The following is a 26119-nucleotide window of genomic DNA, read 5'->3' on the forward strand; positions in this document are numbered from 1 at the left end:
ATCAAATAGCCTTTTAAATTCTCTCTGTTAACTTCCCTAATGTAGTACCTGATGCATTTTGTAGGTGTTTATCTCCCACATTTTGTGAAGACTATTCTTTCCAAATAGTTGGCCAGGTTAACTATAAAACCAGCATTTCAGAACACTGGATGATGATGATTCACACAGCTTTCAGAAATAAATGTGCATATTATACAACTATTGAGTATTAAAATAAATGGCAATCAAAGAAGGAACATATTCTAAAACCATAAGGATGTTGTCTTTTAAAAAATTTCTATTAGTTGTGCTCTGTCAACAAACTAGTTTCAAAATTTTAAAAATCTGTAGTTAGGAAAACTAAATTAAAACAACAACAACAACAAAATCACCATTTCTACCAGAAGCTACTAAGCCTGTTTGTGACAAGTATGCACTTATGTTGTTTTAGTTAAAGGAAAAAACATAATTAACATAGAATCTTCTGATCAGGTAACTAATGAATGTAAGGTAGAAGGCTTAAACAAACAAACAAAAAATTCAGCAATCCAGATGAGGAAAAGACAGAGCAGAAGAATTAGTTGGAGTTCACATGATGAACTCTTAAGTTGTACAAAAAGCATACAAAGTATGAATCACGCAAACAAAGCCACTTTGATGGAGTATGTGGGCACTAATCCTCAACAAGAGCATATGTTGAAGGGGGAATTAAACAGGTCCATTGCTTCTTCAGTGAATCATTACTAATGGCTAAAAAGCCTGAAAGGTAAAACATTAGCATATGGACACTGTAAACCACCCTACCAAAACACCACTATAACACTGCATTGACTCATATGGCTGGAATGCCAGCAAACAAAGTATAGGGCAAATCCAAGTAAAAACAGTTCCAAATAGGCACAGTCTAGGTTTTAGCTCAAGGTCAGCAGCATATTATATGATTCAACATTTAGTACCTAGGTTTTAAAATAGGTTAGATTGTTACTGTTACTTTAATTTCTATTATGGTAAGGATGAGTCTGCCACTACTCTGCTGTGTGACCTTGGGCAAGTTGCTTAATTTCCCTGAGCCTCAGTTTTCTCATGTTTAAAATCCATTTGGACTACATGATCTCTAAGGTCCTTCCAGCTCTACAAATTCTGTGAGTCTATTATAACTTAATTGTTTTGAGAGTACAACTCTGGCATTAATTTTATTAGTTTTCAGGACACAAAAAAATGAGGTAAAACTAGAGTTAAATACATTGATCTTTATGAATATTTTAGATATCTGAAGAACAGAATGACAGAGGAATCTTGCTATACCTATTTTGTCTAAAGTTTTAAAATCAGTGTTATAAGGCTTCTAATATGGGATACTTCATAGATGGCTGAGGATCACAGAATCACTGAATTTTTGAGCTGGAAGGAAATTCAATTTTTGTTATTGCCTGATGGATTTTTGAGTTCCAGACCTACCTTCTTTGATCCTCTGCTCTACTTGGCTCTCTGGCAACACAGACCTGGCTAGGCAGAACTGGCATTGATGCTAGGTCAGTGTAGAATGAATAGTTCAAAGTATGGGGAAATGAAAATAGCAGAGAAATGGCTATAGGAGAGAAGGGAGCAGTGGAAAATTTTAGTCAAGGAAGTAGCTGATGCAGTTTTATTTAAAAATTGTTACTAATTATAAAATGGTATGCACATTGTTTGATTTTCTGAATTTATTAATGTAAGTTAAATACATTTTATTTTAGTGTATACCACATGTCAATGTAGGAGATATTCCTCCTTCAATTTTTCACATGATTATTCTTCTGTCTCTTATTACCTCCACTCAGAGTCAACTGAAAGTAACACGGGAGCTGAAGTACGCTAGTAAGGTGAAAGTACAGGATGTAGAAGTAAGGCAAGGAAGAGTGGAAACAGAAACTGACTAAAACAAACGGATGCACCTAAGACACTTTGGTATCAAAAGGGGAAAGAAAACACTCAGGACTTTGAAACTGTGTGTGAAAGTTTCTTTCAAGAAACTTCAATTTATTGATTTACCTAAATTAATTTTATTTGGTATCAAAATTCAGAATTAATTTTGAAGCTAAATGCCAATTTGTCAGAATTACTAAAAGAAACTGCTAATTTAAAGTTATATCAGAATGAGTAAGTAATTTGGAACAAGATTAAGCAATAAAATTAACAATAAGATTCTAGACAGATTACAAGTCTGCAATTTAGGTTTAAATCCAGGCAACTAACCTCAATATGTTCCCATTAGGATGATAAGGTCAGCTGCTGCACAGGGTCCTACTCAATATTACTCTCCATGCAATCACTACATTTTTGCCTATGCAAATCCACAGAGCTAAATTTATACCAAAAGAAAGCTGGCAGTAAAATAAGCAGTTGTGCTCAATAAAAGAGCAAAACATAAACTTCCAGCTTTTGAAACTTCACTAGTAAGGGACTAAAGCAGGTAAGGATACACTCTACGTCAAATGGAAAGAGAGGAAGGAGACGGCAAGACGACAAGAACACAGAAAGGCAGGACACGTGACAGTCAAAAAGGTTAAGAAGCTTCTCAGTTTTCTAAACAACAGGAAATATTTAAAAATCTGCTCCAGGTGCTATCTTACCAAGGACTTACTCAGTAGTCAATAGTTACTGAAGACTTACTTGTACCACGTGCCAGTGCCGATGTCCAAGTAAAGTGCTTAAACCCTGAGACTCTAAACCGCCGTCTGCGAACGAGCTCTTTTCCCGACGGGGCTTGTGCTTAGCGTGAGCTAACGAACTCCTGGGATTCTGAGTCTGTGAGGCCTCTCCACAGTTCAGGTACAACCGATCCTCCCCCTGAAGCAACACTTGTTCTTGGTTACTCTAGATGAGGGCAAAAGGAAGCAGAGGGGCAAAGAAGGAGAACAAATAAGAACAACTCAATATTAGGGAGGACGGTAAGTAACAGATCAATTTAGTTTTATTATAGGAAATGTACCATATATCTCAAGGCTAATTTTCCTCACAGAGGACAAGACTACAAAATGATCTCATGCATTGTTATAGAGGGAATGGGCAATATTTTAATGATTACTTCACAGTGTAAATAAAATCTTTAAATCACTTTATCATATAGATTCCACAACATGCCCAGCTTTATAACTGCTACAGCAGTATCTTTTATCACTACTCCAAAATCGCCAAGCTGTGAGAGATTTTCCATCTGAAAACTGAACCTAACTACTCGCTATCTATAGTTTACAAATTAGTTTCACATAAAATACCTCATGAGTGGCGGCAAGAAAACATGTCTTGTCAAACAGTTTGGGATGTATGCTCACTCATGTACCCACATGGCAAGAACAAGGGGGTGAATTAGGATGAAGATAACTAGATGCTGGAGGATCTTTTAAACTACAGGGACAATTGTCTGGTTCAGAACAATTCAATCATCACTTGGTAATGCGTGGTTAGGGCCCAGGACTGTGCCAGGTTCTGAGGATATTTGGACAAATACGACAGTTATTACTCTTAGTGATTATGCTGGTTTTCAACTAGAAGGCCAAGTGTTCTCAAACCTGGGCAGATTCTTCACTGACTGCTCAAATCAGACAGCTCAGCACCCCAGGCTCTCACCTTTCCATTGTAGTACAAATGTTGTCTTGACATAAAACACAGGGGTGCTTTTAAATTATTTGGAATGGGGGAGGGAAGGAAGAAACACTCTATTCTTGTTTTTCTGGGGATCCTTATTCTTCAGCTACAGTAATGAGACCAGAGATCTAGGCTATTTCCACATTCTTTCTCAATGTACTATAAATTTTAATTGTACCAAATATTTAAAAACCCATTGGTGGCAGATTTTAAGACATGCATCCTTAACATGTGACATATACTATTATTATATATTAACAATATATAATATTAATATGTTATTTCAGATTGATAAAACATGAGGAATTTACATTATAATGTGGGGCAGTGTTTTCCAAAGCAGGTTTCTAGACAGACGATCTTCAAGGTGTTCCTTAAACATTCATTATTAAAGAAGCTTGAGATACACTGCTTTTTATACCACAACTCCTGGATTTTCATAATGCACATATTAAAGACCCTGGAGTCCTATGATAAAGAAATCTCTACAGCTTTGTTTAACTCCTCTATGTCATACTTACATGACAAGAGAACTTTTTCTTATCCTGGGCAACTGTTATTGACATTTCTCATAAGTAGTGTTTGGTGGAACACACTTTGGGAAATGCTACTCAGATAAAGACTAAATTGTATTCAAATTATTCAAGTAAATCTGTAAACACTGCTTTCCCTCAAGTTGCTTGTGATCCTATTAAAAACAAAACAAAACACCAAAACCTGCTCAGAAATAAAATTTTGGTGTAAATTTAACAGAAATTAAAAAGAAACACAAGAATCACAGAAAATGTAAAAAAGAAGAAAATATGCCAATTTTAGGAATATACTCAACACATCTGTGTCATAAGGAAGAGTCTGATACTCTAATAAGAAGGCCACTAAACAAAACCCCAAACCATTTTAATTAAATAAACTTACCATACAAGGGTTTACGGTGAGTACACTCTTGATAAACTGAAATAGCAGAATGCCAGGCTGTTTAACTATACTCGTGGGGTCAGACTCAATTTCAGCATTTTGAGAACCAAATCCGCTGATTACCCATAGGTGATAGCCTTCTGCACCCCAGCTCTTGGAGAGAGAAGGAGGGGGAAAGAGAAGAAGGGGGAAGGAAATGAAAGCAATAAAAAGTTTATTATCCTTTCCTAGCTTCAAATATTCAAATTCTGAAATAACCATCAACAGCACTCATTAATAACTTCTGAAGGTTAGAGAAACTGAAAATGCAGACAAAAATCACACCTACACCTATGACATCTTTGCTATCTCCAGTGGAAAACACCATCACTGGCTGTCTACCTAGAACATGAAAACACTATATATCAATCTTAACTTCAAATCCTAAGACATGCTTACTGCTCTTTGGAACTTCTCCATTAATTTAACTGACTCTCAAATACAAAGAAATTCCTTACAGAGGAAGACCTATGTCAAGCTGCAGCTTGACAAAGAAGCAATCAAAACAGATGGAGTTTTGGTTTGTGACTGACTGCTTCGATTTTTAGTCTGTGACTGAAACATCAACTTGGTGAGGCTGGTAACACTGGTTGTTGCATGCCATTCAGAAGCCCTGATCAGCAGTTACAGAAATGGTATTTGTTTGAAACTTATTTTAAAATATGGAGGTGGGAGAGACAATAAATAGGGTCACTGGTGGTAGAAGGCTGGGAACCACTATTCAAGGTAACCACGGTGGTTTTAATTCTTCAAGACTGGAGATCAGAAAATTCACTCCTCTGCAGAACATTCATAATCATTAATTTCACAAAGAAGGTACATAGAGGGTATAGTAAGAAAATGTTTTTATGTAAAGACAGGGGTTACACCTGTTTCCTACAGAAACTCATGAAAATAGGTAATAAAAATACTGTTATGACATTGACTATAATTCTCTTGATACACATCTATGGAAAGTTTTTTTTTTTTTTTTTTTTTTTTTTTTTTTTTTTTAATGGAAAGTTTTAAAAATATGCTCGAGCAATGCACAAGTGCATGCCCTCCAGGAAAAAGCCAATGAGCATTTATTTCACTTTATGTGAAAAGAAAGGACGTCAAAAGAAGTGGGTGCTGGTGAGTCACACAAGAAATGGAGGTATGCTTTACCATGGCACTATGTTCACAAAGATGACAGGGGCTTGCTGGACAGGGGCTTGCAAAACCAAAATCAAATAATGAAAAATTAACAGCCTCCTGGTTTTTAAAAAAACTCTTAAAACAAGAACTGTATAAGAAGATTCTGCTGAGACTAAAATAGTTTTGCAATTTTGTCAGACCAACGTGAGGAAAACAAAGAAAAAAATTCCAAGTTTTCCACACTATAACAATATTTTATAGAAAGTACTTACCATAGAGTTGATCTTAAGGGGATCTTTTTTGGTACCATCTGACCTGTAACTAAAACAGAATAGAAACTTAAGGAGTCTTCTAATTACAAATAATATTTAGCTTTAATTTTTTAAACATCAAATTGATTTTGTTCCTTCAAAACAGAAATACATAATGCATGAAAAATAAGACTGCTGGTTAATATGCCTAAGTGTATCACTGAGACATAGTCTTCCAGGTCCTAAGCAACTGTGAAAGGGTCATGCGGTTTGGGAACATGTGTTCATTTTGTCAGGACTGAGGTTCAGAGTAGTATATGAGGTGGGCAGAATATAGACCCATTCCTACCAACCCAGTAGGTTAACCTACGTTAACCCAACAAGATAATGTAATTTTTCATTTCCTACTAGTTACTCATATACATGGTTTACCACTCTTATTAGATAATAAGCTATTTGAAGATAGAACCATATCTTATTTAGCCTTGAATCTAACATGCTATCATATATACAACAGGGATTCAATAAATAAACGCATTTTTATTAAATGAATAGTAAGTTTTTAAGAGGATGGATGCTGGGAGAATCAATACATCCTGAACAAATTAATTCTGAACCTCACAAATTGCTTTGGGATAAGAGTCAAATAAGGCAAAGGGTAGCTACTGCGTTTCCCCCAAAATAAGACCTAGCTGGACAATCAGCTCTAATGTGTCTTTTGGAGCAAAAATTAATATAAGAACGGGTCTTATATTACACTATATAAGACCCGGTCTTATATTATAATAAAAAAGACCGGGTCCTTATATTAATTTTTGCTCCAAAAGATGCATTAGAGATGATTGCCTGGTTAGGTCTTATTTTCGGGGAAACATGGTATATGACACAAAGTTTGCGTGTATGTATATTGTCTGAGAGATAATGGAGTTATTTTATCTAAAATTTGTCTTTATTGACTCACGCAAAATCTCCTCCAAGTGTACAAATCAGCTGGGCTCCAAATACACTCCATAAAGAAAGACCTCCATATTCCCAGGTCACTATTACAACACTATTGTCAGGAGACCATCTGACCAATTTAACAGCTCCTGTTTTGTTCCAAATGTCTGTTAAGAAATTGTGAGAAGAGTTAAAAATAAACGATTGCTTCAGAAATACTTTTTTTCACAGTGTATATTTTCAAGTTGAAATAAGCAGAAAGGCACATCTACTTTAAATAATGAGAGAAATCCTACTCAGTTGGGGTTATTTAAAAACAGTAAGGACATTAGCCATGACCTGATCTAAGCAAAACAAACTCAGTGGCCAAGTGATTTATAAGAAGTGAAAGCTGTTTTTGGCCAGCTTGAATAACTACAACTGTGTAGTCTTAAAAGTTTTTAGCTTTGGGCAAATCAGTTTATGTAAAATGGGGGATAACACCTCACTCGAGTGATTCAATATTGAATGTTAAAGTCCTTTACAAAGTATGAAGTTTTTAAAAATGTAAAATGATATTTTACCACTATCTTCATGCTTTACTGGCAATACCAGAGGGATTTAAGTTAAAATAAACTGAAGTTTAATCTTATATTACGATTAAGTGAGCAAACTCCAGATTGAGTACTCCAGGTGCTCGTATCGTCTTCTAATAATTATTCTTTCAACCCCACATATACTAATTACTAAAGGAGAAAATTTCATTGTGTAGTAAAATCCAAGTTTCTTTACTATAGAGTTAAACGAAACATGCCAGCTTTTCCATCAGCAATTAAAAAAAGATCTATAGTATCACTTTCTTTAAAATTCTTTCCAGGCGTAATATTAAATTTTTGCTGTAAGTACATTTTGCAACAAAGAGGAGGTATACAGATTTTAGCCTACAGAAGATAGGCTTGATTAACAGGGTAAGAACTTTTCTCCTCTGCCTAGGTTTGAATCCTCACCTCAGCAATTTCCAACATAATTCATGTATATGAATAACTGTTATTTATGTAGGTGAAAAATAAATGGGAACATACATAAGAAACATATCTTATTTGTATACTTTACACTTGTCCAGTAGAAATTTAAAACAAAACCAGGAGGAAACATAAAATCAAACCAAAGTTTACAAAATGAAAGTAATTTCATATGCAGGAAAAAAAAAGGTTTAGATGTATATTTACTGTCACGAAAAGATGTTAATGTTCACTGAAAAAGACAGGTTAAAAAAAGTATTCTGTTATTCCGCATAAAAAAATATACATGCATATGTACATAATATGCTTATCTATTTTCCAAGCATTGTACATGTATTAAAATACAGTTGTAAAGATATACAGTAAAATGCTAATGGCGGTAACCTAGTCTTCAGGTAGCAGGATTATGGGAAATTTATCTAGATGATAACCTAAAATGAACATAGATTACGATAATCTGTAGGAGAAAAAATTTTAGAGTAATCCTAAATTTCAGAGTAAGACTTTCTGTTACAGAGCTGAACTTCCAAGATGAAAGGAAGATCTCCAGGAGCCAAAAGAAAAAAACTGAAAGCAAGACTGATTAGTGCTTGAGCTAAGGCAGCCTAGAATGGGGGTGGAAGGTGGGGGAAAAGGTTGGAAATACAGGAATAGAAGATTGGGATGAGACCTAGCAATGACTAGGGAGTTGGGGTTTCACATCCCAAACACAAAAACAAAAAAGGGGTCTCAGGCCGGCACAAGTCTGGAAATCAGAATGGAAGCTGCATCATGTAAGGACTCCTGAAGCATTGCAACCTGTACAAATGTTAATGGAGCCAGAAAACAAAAACCAAAAAACAAGGAAGCTTGTTCTCTGTATGAGACATAGGAGGACAGTACAAGTCTCCAAGCGGGTTTACAGCCTAAAGTTATATGACTCAAGGAGGCAGAATTCTCCCACAGCAAAGACCCCAGTGAGAGGCAGTAGATAACCCAAGGGAAAACTGGCATTCCAAGAGCCTGAGTAAAGAGAACAATCTGAAAAACTCAATACAGTGCTGTGTAACAGAAGCAATCAATAGAACTTCCTGCAAAGATGTAAATGTTCTGCATTGGCTTGGTCCAATAGCCACTGGCTACATGTGGCTGTTGAACATTTAGATGTGACTATGCAACTGAGGAAATAAAGTTTTAATTTTCTTTAATTTCAATTAGTTTAATTAAAATAACCACATGTGGCTGGCAGCTACTATACTGGACAGTGCAACATTAAGTATGGATAAAAGAATAAGCAAATAAAAGGGCCAGAAACCATAATCAAAACACACATTACTCTGTTCATATAGGTTGCAGCAAAAATTGTCCTTAGAGAAAAATACTATGTGCAGAAACTTTAAAGGCTCTACAATAAGAATGATGAAAACTTAAGGAGCAATGCGTCACAGGAGGGAATGGTATTCTATCTAGTTCATAAAACAAACAAACAAACAAACAAACAAAAAATGATTTCATTTGAACTGTAGCTTGAAAGATGAATACGCTCCCCAGGTAGAAATACGGGACATTTCAGGTAGAGCACAGAAGAGACAAAGGCTGACTCTCAAGGATCTGCAGATAGTTTGGCAGTTAAGTAAAGTGTAAGACTGCAGTTCCCAGCCTGTGTGCAAAGATATCCCACAGCACTACAGAAAACTCACACGGGTGTCCCTGAGATAAATTTCAAAAGAAATACAGTGATATATAGTAGCTGTGGAACACAGTGTAAACTATTGGCCCCAGGTAATTCACTGTTGCAACATTAGGTTGTGCTACATTTATTTTGATGTTGTTACATATGTAGATGGGTTATAAAGATGGGCTTTTAGAAGTTACTGTGGAAAAAGTTAAGTGTTGTCTGAAAATCAATGTGGAACAGGAAATGTGGGTGATTGGACCCAATCTGATTCCAAGGTTTGAGAAACTGTACAGTATCCTGTTAGTAAAAAATAGTGTTGAATAAAATTAAAATGTTTTCTTTCCATTTGTGTGTATTATTTTTTGAAAATGCTACTAGGTTGCTAGGATATAGATACCTATTAAGTTGTTTAGACCTAGCTACTTAATAAACAGAACTTTTCATATTTGTATTTCTTTCTACATTGGAGTACTGTGGTAAAATTACAGAGACATAGACTAAGGCCAGAGAGAGTGAACCAAGAAATAATGCCAGAGAGATTTGGCAAAAAGACCTTACATGCCACATATGTGGTAGACACTGCTGGTTGGGTAATCCAATATCTATTCCCATCCTTATTCTCCCTCACCCACTTCTGTCATAAAGGCTTGTTTCTAAGGCAGCTGTGTGACAAAACTGTGGCCAATTAGATGTGAGTGGAAGATAGTTAAAGCAGGTAAAGAGGCGGGGATGCTTCTAAGAAAGATTTTGCTTTCTTAATCAAAAAACTAAAAAAACACACCCTATTTCCTCCTTTCTTCTTGACTCAAATGCAGAAGTAATGCTTGGAGCTCAGGAGCTATCTTGTGACTTTGTGAAGAAAAGGCCAAATGAATGCCAGCAGCACCTTACCTCTGGATTTCTTGCTATTTGAGAAAAATAAATCCTATTTGTTTAAGCCACAGTAAGTTGGGTTTTCTGTTAGTTTCAATCAAAAGCATTTCCAGTGACACTTAATCCTATGGACAGGATTCACTAAAGAGTCACCAAGGGGTTCAGAAAGATACTTTTATTTTGTTTACTGTTGTGTATCCAGCACTTAGAACAGTGTCTGCTGTATAGCAGGCATTCAACAAGTACTTGTTGAATGAATAAGTTGAATTGGAAGATATAAAATAACAAAGCAATGAAATCAGGTAAGAGACCAGAGCAAAGGAATATAGGGGCTAAAAGTAAGTGTGGATAGATAGGACTAAAGGAAAGGATAAAAGAAGTATCCCAGGAGCCCCTCTAGCTACAGAGAAATCCTTGGGTCACACAGAATATTGTTATGTAATAATACATGTTTTAACATCTGATCTATAGCCTTCATCATTTAAAAATCAGCATTCACTACACATACCTATACATGAAAAATATTAAAATAATAAGAAAAAAAAAAGTGGACTCACCAGGATATTGTTTTGCTGTTAGCTCTAGTTTATGAGACAGCAGCATAGCTCCAGTGGTGTTATCTATTGTATAAACCTGTACAGAACCACTGTGAAGAACAAACAAACTTTAAGTAAAACAACAACAACAAAATATATATAAGAAGGTAGGAATGTAAACTAGAACAAAACCATTTCATAAATAATTTGCAGTCATCTCATAAATTTGACCAAATGTGTATTATGTAATCCAGCAATTTCACCTCTAGATATAGCTTACAAATATCCTTATCATATATAATGTTCATTATAGTATTGTAAGTGCAAAAAAAATGAAAACAATCTGAATGTTCAGCAATAAGGGAAAGGAAAAATAAACTATGGTATATTCATATAGTAATATACAGCACTGAAAATGAATGAACTTTCGTTACATGCATTACAATGAATATATATATATATATATATATATATATATATATATATCACATGAGATGTAGTATAATTCTGTCTCTATACAGTAAAAAACATTCAAAACATAGTTAAATATATTTGTGGTAAAAATGCAACAAAGAGCAAAGAGCAAATGTATACAAATTGCAGATCAGTGATTTCAAGATTAACCTTTTCTTCTGCAGTGTTTGATCTGGGTCTTCTTTACAACTTCTACGTTTCAGTTTAAGACTCAAAAGAGACCCTCTAGAGATCTCTGGAGTTCTCTTTGTGCCATTCTCTCTTTGGTGTCTTCCCTGTGAGCCCTAGCTGCTTTGGTCTTCCCAGACTCTCATTTCCATGTACTCAACTCAGGGAACCTGCCAGGCTCTGTCTCCCCAATCTCATGCTGTGCCCTGTACACGCTCTCAAAGTAATTAAAGCTGGGGCATTCGTAGAGTTTTCTTATTTCATTTCTCATCTTTTAGAGATCACTGTCCTTTGTTGCCTGATGTCCTGTCTTGAATTCAAACCACCTGTTTCACATTTTTGTCCATTTTCTTGCTTTTGTTTGTTTGTTTTTATGTGGGAGAGATAATCTTATCTGTTATTCTGTCTTAGTCAGAGCCCAAATGCCTTAGAACAGGTATCTTTCCAGACTACCTGCTCAACTAAAAATCTTCCTGAGAGACAGTACTAAGTGGCTAGCAGGTTTTTGCTTTGCATCTGACAAACTGTCAAATGCTAACTCTGGGTTGCTGAACTTGAGTAAGTCATTGAGGAGTCCAAATATTTTTAATATGAGAAGTAGGTGCTAAGTCAATAATTACAAAGACTGACAACCTTAAAGTATTCTATGCTGCCTATATTCTTTAAATTATTTTTCTTTCCATTTCTTATCAGCCCATTGTTAGAGAAAAAAAAATTCATTAAAAGACACTACTTACTAACTCAAAGCAAAAATTATATGTCTATATGGCTATTAGCACCATAAGTGATCCAATTTAGCATCATCAGTACTGAGACAATGACGCAATTGCTACATAATGCCACAGGAAGTACACAACATCATGTATGACAAAAATGTTAACCAGAATCTAAACAAATCTTTAAATATTATATAAAGTTTAAGAGTTAGAATGTAAGACCGATCCCCTGCCAATTGGCATCCTAAAGGAAAGGTGGCTTCTTATAGAACTCTGAGGACACCAGCTACAGCCCAGTGTTCAAGGCAATTAATCCGGGTAAGTAACGGCAGATCAGGGCTAGAAGCCATTCGTCCGTTATGTCCCACAGCTACAATCACCAAACTATTTTTAAAACTAAATCAAATCAGTACTACAAAAAACTCCCACAAAGAAAATTCTACCTTCAGATGGCTTCAATAACAAATTTGACCACCCACTCAAAGATGAAGAGAGAAAGGAACGAATCCTTCCTTAACTTGCTTTATGTGATAGAAAGAGTTAGAAATGAGGAGAGTAAGAAAAATTACAGGTAAAATGTATTCATGAACATAGATTTAAATATTCTAAACAAAATGTGACCAAATCAAATCTATGAATATTTTAAAAACACACGCTTTTTCTTTTCTTGCACTAAGTTAAATTTATTTATATTTCTACATTTACCTCCTCAGTGAGAAGCAGTGTGATGAGAATAAAGATTCCCCATTTTACAAAGAGATTATAGAGAGTGTAATGAAGGTGGTGATTTTTAACATGTATTACTTATGCTAAAAAATACTGTCACTTAACTTGTAGCTGGAGATTATACTAGATGTATGTTCTGTAGAACCACTAAGTCTCATTTTGAGGGTAAAATGGAATTTTATATTTAAGAGTTGTGGAGACTAAAAAGCACTATAAACACTGTTCAGGCACTACTACTGTAAATACCTGATATAATCTTTTTACTTGAGCTAAATATAAGATTGACAGTCAGGTATCTTTCCTGTTTCCTAATGTATCCCAAGTACTTATAACTGTGCCTGGCACATGGCAGACACAAAGGTATTTGTTGAATGAATAATTTGTATTCAATTTTAAATTAGTTCTAAAACCTGAATTATTTGAATTAAAGCAAGAAACTGATTTTATGTATGAGCTTTAAATTTGTGGGTTACCTAAGGCACATCCACTAATTCAAATCAATGTCAACACTGATGTTTTAAAAAGGATTACTTAAAAAAAGAAAAAGAAAATAGCTTTCTGATCCTCTGTTAAACAATAACCTAAATTTTAACTAATTTAATTTTTTAAACTTGTAACTCAACTTCCTACCACTGAAGAAAAGCTCACTTTTACAAATTAAAATATTCAATCTCCAAAATTTGCCCTTTAGATTTGCTTCAATCTAATATTTTTAGATTTTATATTAAAGCCGATTCATAAATTATGATAAGCATGACAAAGTTTACAAGTGTATTAAGAATACCTAATGTTTAAAAAACCATTTTTGGCAATAACTATTAAAATACAAAAGTCTGTATCAATTACCTTGCACAACCAAATGCCATTAGTCGGTATTTGTTATTTACTGCTACACACGTTCCATCAACAACATCTTGTGGCCAAACTCCATGAAGCTGCTATAACAAAAACAGTTAAGATTTAAAAAGCTTTCTCCAAAATATAATAAAAATATAATGTAATCAATATAATTCTTTAATAAATACACAATTTCACAGGCTTTATTTGTTTTCATTTGGAGGGAAAAATATTCCATCAGGACTTTTATCCGAATTTTCACCTTTAAAACATCAATTTCATTAATTGGTTCAATAAATATTTCCCAAATGAGCTCAGTCAAGTACTTATTTATATAACACTAAATAATGGATATTCGATCTCCAAATTCAAATTAAATGAAGATGAATTTCCTGTTAGGATGTAAACCTCCTGATAGCACAAAGTGCATGCATCTAACTTGCTCAGTATTATTCCCGTAGTCACCTAGCACATAGTGTTCAACTTCACAATCAGTGGAAAACAGCAAATTTTAGTTGGTATATCCTTCAGAAGCATTAATGATTTGTCAAGTGCTTACTATTCTCTATTATTTCTTTGCTTTATAGTATAATGGTTAAGGATGGTATCTGGCAGCCTGACATAACATCATCTCAGGTCTTGATGAAATGATTACTTCACCTTTCTAAGCTTCAGTTTCTTAGCTATAGATCACCTACCTCTTAGAGAGTTTTGAAGATTAAATAAGAATGTACATACATGTAAACCACTTAAAACAATGCCTAGCATTCAACAAGTTAAGCATTCAGTAAGTGAATGACACTATTATTAAGCTTATATAATACTTAATTCTCAATATACAGAATACACTCAACTCCACTGTCTGTTTTTGTCAAATCAAGGACATCTTAGATTATAAATACTAAGGCAAAGGTCATCATGACAGTTTAGTGAACATAAAAATAGCACACTACAACATAGCACTTTATTTTTAGATGATCCCAATAGTAAACATTAAAAGATCCAATGTAATTACAACTCTGTTTGAACTATAATACTTTAGCTTTTATTTAATTACCAAATGAGCTATATAATCTACTATCTCAAACATGAAATATTTGCTTCCTTTTTTGTAGGAATTCTATTTATTTTTCAATTTTAATAATAAGACTAGACATTACTTTAGATAACCAAAAATAGTGAAGATAGCATTGAGCATTATTTCTTTGGACCACTGCTTAACTGAAATTCATTCCTATAACAAACACTATTCAGGCCCCCAATATTCACGAGGCACTGTTCTAAGTGCTAAGGATACGACATACCCAAATGGCTACCTATATCTCTGCTTTAGATTTGTTAGGAAGCTGATAAGTCAAAAAAAAATTACCCAGTATATTGGAGGTTGGCAAATGCTATAGAAAAAAATAATAAAGCAATTATGGAGAAGAGGGGTTATAGCGGAAGGAAGTAATATTACACAGATTTCCCTATGAAGGTATGTTCTAAGGAAAGTACTAAAGGAGACATAGCAAGTGCAAAGGTCCTCTCACAGCGTTTCTGACCCATTCAAAGAGATAAAAGAGGCGTGTGCAAATGAGTGGAGTGTGGAGTGGAGCGCAATGGGGGAAGGAGAAGTAGCAGATGAGGTAACAGATATAATAGGAGGCCAGATTTATATGGCTTTGAAAGCTACTATAAGAACTTCAGCTTTTTCCCAATTAACATATTGAAAGTCACTGGAGTACCTGTATTTTTCTCCAACCTTTTCTATTATGAATTATAATACATTACAATAACCAAAATACAGACTTACATGGCAATCACTTCCTTCTTTTCCTTTGAACCAGTACCACTTAAACATGCATCCATACAAACTCTAATCTAGAACTGCCTATGGTTTTATTTTTGTTTTTAAAAAAGAATCATACACGTATCCTTTTGGGTCTAGCTGCTTTCACTCAATATGTGTGAGACCCATCCATGTTGTTGCACACAGCCTTGTTTCTCCATGCTCAAACGCTGGGCTTAGCTCACTGGGCTTCTGGACCTCCTCTAGCTTGGTAATTCTTTACTGACTTGTTAGCTCTCTAAAAACTTTAAGCACATTAAAAAAAATTATTTTCTTTCCAGCTTTTCTTGTTGTCCTTAGCAGGTTTTGTCCTAATTATCTAGTCCTACCTGAAGGGTTCCGAGCAGAAAAGTGGTATATTGTGACATATTTTCATTCATCTGTTAAATAAACAATGCCAAACAAAATTTTTATAAAGCACTTAAATAATGCCTAATATTAAGATGCCATTAGTGTTTCCCAACTACGAGTAATACATATGTATTGTTTTCTTGTAACTTTATTTTTCTATTTGTAACATTTAATAATGTCCATCTACTTTTCATTATTTTTTTAACCCTCAATTTACTGGAAAATGTTCTTTAACAAAATACTAATAAAAACTGATACTCAAAAAAGAGTCAATCACTTTTCAGCTCTAATATTTTTATTTTCAGTAAAAACACTTAAATCTCAAACATACATATGTAAAAAACTTGGGCTCTTCAAAAGACTATTTTTATTCTTATTTATATATTGAGGTGTTATCACAAATGTATTATTTAGTACCTTACTATCTGAATAAAGTTGGTAATGGAAAATAGTTATTGGGAACATTAAAGCTGATACCATGTAGAAAAAATATGCCCTTAAAAACTTAAAACCTTTGCAGTTAAAAAAAGCAGAATGAACATGCCAGCATGCCTATGTAGCTTCTCTGACTCGTAAAACCCCAACTTTTATAACAGAAAAGATTTTTTTCAAAAAGCGTAAACTAGCAAAGGCAAACAATGGGAGATGAGGTAGTATCAGAAAATTTTGGAAGCTGGGAAGTGTATGAATGAGTAAAGTCCCTTCCTGGAAGTGAAGAATGTTGAGAAATAGCTAAATTTACATTACAGGGCACACAAAAAGGCTTGGGAATTTAGATGTCTTTGAAAGGCTGAACTAAAAGGAGGACTGGTTCAAAGCCTTATCTAGGTAGTACCTTCCCAGTCTGAGCTGCTAAGAACCAACCCATCTCCACTCTAACTGAAAACTGGAACTTTTTCTTTGGAAGAAAACAAAACAAAACAAAAAACCCCAGTACTGTCTGGACTATACTGAAAACAGGAATAAATAAAGGCTTACTTCCTGAATTTGAACCCTCTAATCTTACTCTTCCATAACTCAAATCCCAGAATATTGAGCCAGCCAGATAGATGTTCTCTGGACAGGATTGCAGGACTCTCCTCCAATTAACTTTGGAAACAAAGAAGGGAGGAAAGGAAATAATCCAGTTAGATCACCCTATGGTGAAGATCACAGTCAACCAAACCCATCACAACCCACAGAGCTATCAATGAATCCAAATTTTTACTTTGGTTCCCTGTCACAGAAACCAAATTCATATATTAGCTAATTATATAAGAGTTAACCATTAACTGTTAAATGATCGCATACAAATAAAGGGAGTAAAGGAAATCCTCAGAAAGATAATAGAGAGCCCCAAAATACAATTGTGTTAAAGGTATGTATTATGAACAAGCAGTTCAGTTTGGCGCCGGCCAGAAGACTCCAAGAGAAATTTCTTCAAGAAGGTGAAATGGATAGAACACATATGAGTTTGAAAGAACTGAGAGGATATTTACACAACTAGCAGACAGTCTGAGGTTGAGTTAGTGGTAAGTACATAGAACTAAGCAAATATAAAGAACAAAATTATTAATTCCCAGTGGGAGAGAAAATCTGCAGGAAAGGAAAACTAATCACATTATATGAGGCAGCTACTAACAGGGTTGACGAAACAATAAGAATATAAACAATGAATAGTAATCTACTCAAAATCACAACAGCTACATGGGGAAGTATGCGGTGGGTACAGGGAAGAAGAAAATAAATGGTCATTTTCCACAGAAGGAAGTATCTAAACACAGCCTAAAAACTAAAAAGGAAACATTCACAGTACTGAAGATAAGTAGCAAAATAACCAGTAAAGGAATAAAAAGTAGTTGCCTACAAAAATGGAAATTGGGTGTGAAGAGAGCAGGGAGGAGGGCAGGAACTATCACTTTCCTTCAATATGTCTAACAGAATTATCAGTCTACTTATACTATTTATATGTATAGTTTTGATTTTAAAAATTAATTAGCAACCCCTAAAATCATAAATAAAAAATGGGGGACAGATTTAATAACAAAGACTAAAATTAATAAATGCAAATTAAAGAAAATAAACATCCAAATGACTTATTTACAATCATACCTCTGCAGTAAATCTACTGGATACTGGTGTAATAAATCCAACTTTACCATCATTAAACACAACAGCAAACCCATCAAGTGTGGCACAGTATTCCATGTCTCTGATATGCACATCTGCAAAGCCCAGGAATGAACCTACTGATGAAAAAATAAGTACATGAAATATGTAAATAAATATAGTAAATAATTCCCTCACATTTTTGCTTACAAACCCTGTAATGACAGTCAAAAGGGCAAAAATAATGACCTAAAAACATTAAACAATTAAACTACTCCTTCCTACACACACACACACACACACACACACACATCCTCCCTTGCATAATTAATTCCAAAGTAGAAAGTCAATGTTCATCCATAGAAAATATCTAACTAGATTGTATCAAATGTTAAACGTCTGGCTCTAACCCATGCAGAACGTGTAACTACCTCTAGATGACTGCAGATCTACTGAAAAGGGTACTGTGCAAAGATTAATAGCTTTCCTTCCATTTGTCATTCCTTCCCAGTGAATAAGATGAAGAAGTCCATCAGAAGTAGCAACCAGCAGATCTTCTAGCACAGACTGCAAACTGTAGGGAAGGAAGCGACTTATGATCAATTACCTTTTAAGAGAGCATACTAAGAAAGTACATACAAAACCACATCAACACACTCTAAGCCTCTCCAATCACTGACTTCATGGACTTTATAACAGCTATTTAGTATCCCAGATAGCTTTAAAAATTGCATTTTTTAAAAATGTAATTCATAATTACAAATTCTCAAATATGTAAATATATTTAATACTAGTTCTAACTAATGTTAAATACAACATACAATATAGGACTTTCCTAAGTGACTGGGATAGAGCAAGATATAGAATAAATTGTGGTATTTATTATGTAGTAGTAGTTAGAAATAGATTAAGAGTTTTAAGTTATATTAGTACCGTTTACCTTCTAAACATTTTCTATCCTCAATTATAACAAAGGTTGGATGTTTAACATTAATCCTATTCTTTTTTCAATCAAAAGTAAAAGATGGCAGTACTCTTGCCATCTTATGCCTCTAAACAACAACATAGCCATTATCCCTCTTGTCCCATAACTTGTATTTTTGGTAGTGGGAGGGAAAATAGTTGGCTAAAAAGTCCAAGTTTCATATCTTCTCATTCAATTCAAAATCATATAGGAAATCTCCAATATCCAGCAACTATGTGTTACAGGTGCTAATAATAGCAATTATTTCACGGAAGTTTTGGGACAAAGCTTAGAGATTTCTCATCACATACATTTGTAGATTAAAAATAGCACCTGACAAGTTAAACAAGATGGCAAGAATTCTTTGTTTAAAGGCTCATTTTCTATCCTATCTCCATGAACCACAGCTTTTACCACCACGTGGAGATAGAAAGCCATGCTTGTACAGTTCCCCCTAGCTTGGTACCCAACATTCAAAATTCCTGATGCAACAAGTTACATTCTTGAACAGAATCTCTAAGCTGAAATAAAATCTGAAGTAAAGAATAACTTTCTGATCAAGGTGATGAGTAACCTGAACTCAATCCTTTGTAGCCCTGATCACATTTAAGCAAACAACAAAAAGCATTCTTTTTCTATGAGGAAAACTATATAAAAAGATAGATTTAAAAAAACACAAAATATGTAAAAAGATAGATTAAACAAGAAAATAGCCAGCCACTTGCATACAATTTTATTTAATATGTACCAGTATCTGTAGTGTATTCTAACAAAAAAATAATAATAGTGAAAGAAGCCCTTTATTAGTTAGAATTGTGAGTCAGAAAAATTTTAAAAACGTAAGTATTACATTCATACAATTCAACATATTCACACATTAATCCATATAGTTCAATATTTAGTAAGAGTACATAGTAAAAATACAGTCTTTTTCCCAAGCCTGTCCTTTAGCCACTCAGTTCTCACGCCCAGTTTCTTACGTATTCTTTGAGAACAATACACAGTCTACCACTACCAGCTCCCTTTAAAAAACAAATAGTAACATTATTATGTAGAGTACATCTTGCTTTTTTTCACCCAACAACCTTTTTTGGGAAGTTTTCTTCAGTAAGGAGTATCCTCAGTGTTTATACCAAGATATATTATTCCCATTGTATAGAAGTAAGAAAATTTATTTAATGGCTTCCTACTGATGGACATTTAGGTGGTTTTCAATCTTTTACTACTGTAAACAATGTACAGTGAAAAACCCTGCTAGCATTTCATTTCCAACATGTATTATTATATTTGCAGGATTAAATCTTAAAAGTAGACAGACATGCTGGACAAAGGCCATGAACATTTGTAACTTTGATAGATATTGCTTAATCAATTTCCATATATATGGTATCAATTTATACTCCTACCACCAATGTATAAAGTTCTCATTTCCCTATGCCCTCCCTAAGACAGCATGTTACCTAATTGTTCACATGTATAAGAGTCATTTATTGTATGTCCTAAAGGAAATCTATTAAGTAGTGTACCAAATGAAAAACAGAAAATAAAAACAAATTGTTTACATTCTTTGTCCATTTGTTCTATTGCATCTTCTTGTTATAGGAACTCTGTGTAATACTGAAATTGGCCCTTTATAAAATTCACTGTTAACACGTTGCTTACGGATCACAAGAATCTTCACGAGGGATTTAAACCCCGCCATACGCAACGTGTTAAGTATATTTGCTTGTTTTCATAGTTTGTGTTGTCTTTTGAGCTTACTTACGGTGTTTGTTTTTTTAACTTTTACATAGTCTAATTTATCAATGTTTTCTTTCATAAGAGTTTACTTGCAGACATTTTGACAGGAAGGTTTTAATGATTCCTAATTAAAATAAATTTTGAATGAGAATACTTCTTTTACTAATTTTTCTCATCATTTTCTTATAGCAAGTCTGGGCAACAGAGTTAAGAACTATTGGCCATTTTGATGCATAGAATGTTGGAATATTACCATTATAATTTCATGATTGTACATGAGTGGGCTCAATAACAGCAAAAAGATCTTGGGGGTTCAACTTTAACTCTGGATTCAGTTAAAAATATCTCTTTGTTTAAAAATAATAAAAGAAACAAAAATAAATACTGTAGTAAAAACTTTAAGTTAAAAAGACACTTTTGACAAGACGCACACATCAGAGACAACTAAACTGTCAAATGCGAAGCAATTAAGGAAATAAAGCCAAACTAAACTGTCAAATGCGAAGCAATTAAGGAAATAAAGCCAAATTATAGGTACAATCATTTACTTTTTCTACCAGTGGATGTAAAAATAATTTTTGGTATTTTGGTATCCTGGCCTTCATATCACAAAACTTTTATTCACTTTTGGATCTAACAGCTCAATTTTCTTCCAAGTGTACATATATACTTCCCCCAAACTTACAAAAGCTATAGAAACAAAGGCACTTTCTCTTTTTCCCAAATTGTGTGATTTGTATCCTACCTTTTTTAAGTAGCATGGACTATGTCATATCATTCAAATAATTCTAGATCTTACCAAAAAAATACAAATTTCTAAAATAAAATTACAGTTGGTATACCCAATTTATGGGCTTTATTATATAATTTAAGATAATAATGTACCATCTGTAAAATTTCACATTTTTTTAAGGGTTAATCAAACATTTCTAGGACTAAAAAAAATTATCCTCAATGAAATGAAATCAACTTTTTTATTTGTCATATGATTAACCAACTACATTGCATAGTGTCATCACAAAATGTTGCATTTAACCAAAATAACAGTAAGTACCTCATGATGGGTGCTTGCAAATCAAGTACTTTCCTCATCTCTAAATTTAACGCTGGAGTACACTGTTCTTCCTTAAAATGGGGTGTCCCCTTCATTTGTGGACTTCCTCTAAAAAAAAAAAAAAGTAAATATATAGGATTAGAGAGAAAGAAATTGAATTCGCATTCACTCTGTGACTAATATATATATATACCCAATAAACTTAACCAGACTTACAAATCAGGTGTTGATCCTTTAGGTTCTCAAATGAAAAACAGACCTAAATTCCATTACAGCAGACATATCTATTTATCAATCAGAAATAAATGTGTTTGACCAATGCAACTTGTGCTGAGGAGGTGGGACTGAAGGGAGAAGAGCAAAGGAACAAACACTTAAAAGTGAACTCTCACGAGAACCAAAACACATTTTGTTTAAATTGACTGACAGCCCTTCTTGAGTTGGGCAACTATGGAAGATATATACATTCTATACAGTACATGTCTGAAGTGATCCAAATCCTCACCTCATCTTACCTTAACTTACTCTGCACCTCATCCTTCATTTCTATCCTTTGGGTAGGCATATAACTAAGGTCAGATTCAAGGATGCAAGTAGGAGATGTTTACATAAAAACTGTTAATAAATAGCAAAATGGCTAACTTTGAAAACTGTGGTATTAAACAACTACAATTAGAGTGGCTGGATCAGTGTCAACATAACTAAGCTATCACATGCAGCCACTCAAAAGGACTATAAAGTTGTTCTGGAATCTTTATCTCCACATGGCATAGGACCATCTTTCTCAATGTCTGCGCTGGAATTTAATAGCTATCTGTCTCTTCTCTTACTATCAGCTCTCACTTACTCTTGGCAACAATTAGCCTGCCTACCTCATTTCTACCCCGCCAGTCACCTACAATCCTGGAAACCAATCTGTCAATACTATTAAAATTATGTGCAAAGAACCTAAGAGCAATAGTTTTCGAGGTTCTTGTTTTATGAAAATTATTTTGATGCTCAGAAAGCTTTCTGCTTACTTTGTAGTTTTAGATTATTTTCAATATAGAAACAATCTAGTGACTGATATGTTTAGTTTAGGTCTGGGAAATCTACATTTTGTTTCCTTAACATACTAATGAAGTTCTCCATTTTTTTTCAAAGTAATTTTTTTTTTAATTGGGGAATATTGGGGAACAGTCTGTTTCTCCAGGGCCCATCAGATCCAAGTTGTTGTCCTTCAATCTAGTTGTGGAGGGTGCAGCTCAACTCCAAGTCCAGTTGCCATTTTCAATCTTTAGTTGCTGGGGGCACAGCCCACCATCCCATGCGGGAATTGAACTGGCAACCTTGTTGTTGAGAGCTTGTGCTCTACCCAACTGAGCCATCCGGCCGCCCCTCTGGCAGCTCAGCGGCAGCTTGTTGTCTTCAATCTAGTTGTAGAGGGCGCAGCTCACTGGCCCATGTTGGACTCGAACCAGCAACCCTGTTGTTCAGAGCTCACGCTCTAACCAACTGAGCCATCCAGCCGCCCCTTTTGTTGTTGTTTTAATTAGACAACATTTGTCTGAGATTGTTAATTATCATATCCTCAGAGTGTTTTTGTTCCCCACATTGTCTATTTCCTTTGAGTTTCCCTTTTTTTCTGTTGTGTCTTTTACATTGGTAACTTCCCTAAGATGGTTAACAATCCTTGGCTGTTTGGTCATGTTTAACAGGTTAACAAGAACAAGCTAATTATAAACTCTGTGTGTTCAAGTTGGGCTTGTCAATTGGCGAACTTCAGGGTAGTAGCTGGCATTGTTGTTGAGGTCTTAAAATATTAGGACCTTTTGGGTCATTTTTCTGGAGAGGTTTAACTTCCCCAAGAAGGATTCCTCAATCCTGCCTGAGCTATCAATGCACAGAATCCAAAAGTCTGAAGCCATGCAGGGGAAAAGGCCTGGCGTGCTACTGTTCAGTATCACAAATTTCACTGAATCCCCATCTTTAGTTTAGCACCTCATCCTGGTCCTGCTCTGCGTCTGGAAGGCCTCTGGTTTAATTGACAATACATTTCCTATCTACTGTGAGGTGGGAACAAGAAATCCTTATCCCTTATTCAGAGTTTCAAATAATCCCCCTGTTTGTGGCCCCTGGATCATCCCTATATTGTCTATATTCTGTGGTACGGTATTAACGCATTTAATTCCTGAGTCTTTCCATTGTTCTGCAGCTCAAACAAGTTGCTTTTCATCAGTACCATGTAGTAAGGTTTCATAGTCTTCCTACTAAGTCATTTATTCTTTCTTTCTCATCCAATTTTTAGCTCAAGAGTTAGAGATACCTCTAGCTTTCATTAAAGATGGAAACAGTATTTCAACGTTTTGTTCTGTTGGTTATTTTCAAGAGAAAAAATGGAAACCTCATTACCCAACTGAAAACCCTCTATTTTCCTTTATATAAATACTCTCATTTATTAAGTTAAAATAAAGTATTATAAGAATTTTAAAACAAATTTAAGTAAATCCTAACTTTCCAATGACTTCCACTATAAAAATCAGAGATAATTTTTACAGGTAAGATTCCATCCTTTCCTTCAAACATATCAGAATGCAGTAAACTGTTAAAAATTACAATAAAAAACCCTAACTTTCTGATAAAAAATATTATTACTTATAGTTCAATAATAATTTAAGAGTATAGCATCAGATTTTTGGAAGGGGGTCATGGAAGATGGGGCTAGAAGTATAAATGAAACCCAGATTATGAAGAGCAAAATAAAACACTCAAACTGGCTTAATTACATTTTTTTCTATTTTCTCATGATACTGGACTTGATATTACTATCTCAAATAAACATACAACAGTTTAGAGATGTGGAGAAAAGAACGGCATGTGAAATTAGAGATACCTGGGTCCCAATCCAGGTTCTACTTTTTATTGCCAATGACTTTGGAAAAACTGCTTTCTGAGTCACTTTCTATGTTTTTATATATCTATAAAATTAGAAAATTAGTAGGTTCTTACTGTTTCCCCGAAAATAAGACTTAGCCGGACCATCAGCTCTAATGCGTCTTTTGGAGCAAAAATTAATATAAGACCCGGTCTTATTTTACTGTAAGGCTGGGTATAATAATATATGATATGATATATGATATGATATGATATGATATGATATGATATGATATGATATGATAATACCGGGTTTTATATTTTTGCTCCAAAAAACGTATTAGAGCTGATGGTCCGGCTAGGTCTTATTTTCGGGGAAACAGGATAGTAAGCTGCGTTTGTTATTGTTGTCAAGGTTGCCTTTTGAGTGATTAAACATAACCTGCCTCCACTGGATATTTAAGACAACTTAAGTGTTCAGAAAAGAAGGGAATTCAAGAAATTGTAGGTTCAGTGTGCTAGAGAAGGGGGAAAGTAGGTTCTAAATGCTAGGCTAGGGCTCTTGATTTTGTGGGGACTACAGAGCAACCAAAGTTTATGAGATAAGGAATTAATATCCTGAATATTACAGAGAACTCCCAAAACGCAACATCAAAAAAAACACAAAACCACCTGATTCAAAAATGTCAAAGGACTCAGATATTTCTCCAAAGATGTACAAATGACCAATAAGCACATGAGAAAACACTCAATATCACCAATCACTGGGGAAATACAAATCAAAACTAAGTAAGACATATCACCTCACACCCACTAGGATGGCTACTATGAAAATTAACCAAACAAACAAAAACAAAAACCCCCCAGAAAATAACAAATGTTGGCAAGGACATGTAGAAATTAGAGCCCTGTGCAATGTTGCTGGGAATGTGAAATGGTAAAACAGCTGAGGAAAACAATATAGCGGTTCCTCAAAAAATAAAAAATAGAATTACCATATGATACAGCAATTCCACTTTGGGTATAAACCCAAAGGAACTGAAATCAGGGTCTCAAAGAGACATATGAATACCTATGTTCATAGCAACATTGTTTACAATAGATAAAATGTGGAAGCAACCCAAGTGCCCATCAACAGAGGAATGGAGAAAGCAAAACATAGTACGTACAATGAAATATTATTCAACCTTAAAAAAGGAAGGAAATTTTGACATATGCTACAAAATAGGTGAACCTTGAGGGCATTATGCTAAGTGACATAAGCCAGTCACAAAAAGATGAACACTGTATGATTCCCCTTAAATGAAGTATAACTGTACACCTCAAAAATGGTTAGAATGATAACCATTTTATAAAGTTATGTGTTATTTTACCATTTAAAAAA

The 26119-nt window shown here is 34.4% G+C and overlaps 1 protein-coding gene across 6 annotated transcripts in view; it reads right to left on the bottom strand.

Annotated features, from left to right (window-relative positions):
* Nucleotides 1-26119, bottom strand: part of RIC1 (RIC1 homolog, RAB6A GEF complex partner 1) — a 96931-nt gene that overhangs the window by 25052 nt on the left and 45760 nt on the right. For 3 of the 6 annotated variants that reach the window (XM_019727155.2, XM_019727159.2, XM_074330460.1), the window contains 9 exons: nt 21883-21990; nt 18556-18698; nt 18128-18264; nt 13864-13955; nt 10955-11043; nt 6889-7033; nt 5949-5997; nt 4522-4674; nt 2632-2835 (listed from right to left, as the gene is read on the bottom strand). In XM_019727155.2, coding sequence (XP_019582714.2) covers nt 2632-2835; nt 4522-4674; nt 5949-5997; nt 6889-7033; nt 10955-11043; nt 13864-13955; nt 18128-18264; nt 18556-18698; nt 21883-21990 — 1120 coding nt within the window. The remainder of the gene's footprint in view (nt 1-2631; nt 2836-4521; nt 4675-5948; nt 5998-6888; nt 7034-10954; nt 11044-13863; nt 13956-18127; nt 18265-18555; nt 18699-21882; nt 21991-26119) is intronic. The other 3 variants (XM_074330459.1, XM_019727157.2, XM_019727156.2) reach the window with 3 other exon arrangements.

Source organism: Rhinolophus sinicus, linkage group LG04 (assembly GCF_036562045.2).
Source record: "Rhinolophus sinicus isolate RSC01 linkage group LG04, ASM3656204v1, whole genome shotgun sequence".
NCBI lineage: Eukaryota > Metazoa > Chordata > Mammalia > Chiroptera > Rhinolophidae > Rhinolophus > Rhinolophus sinicus.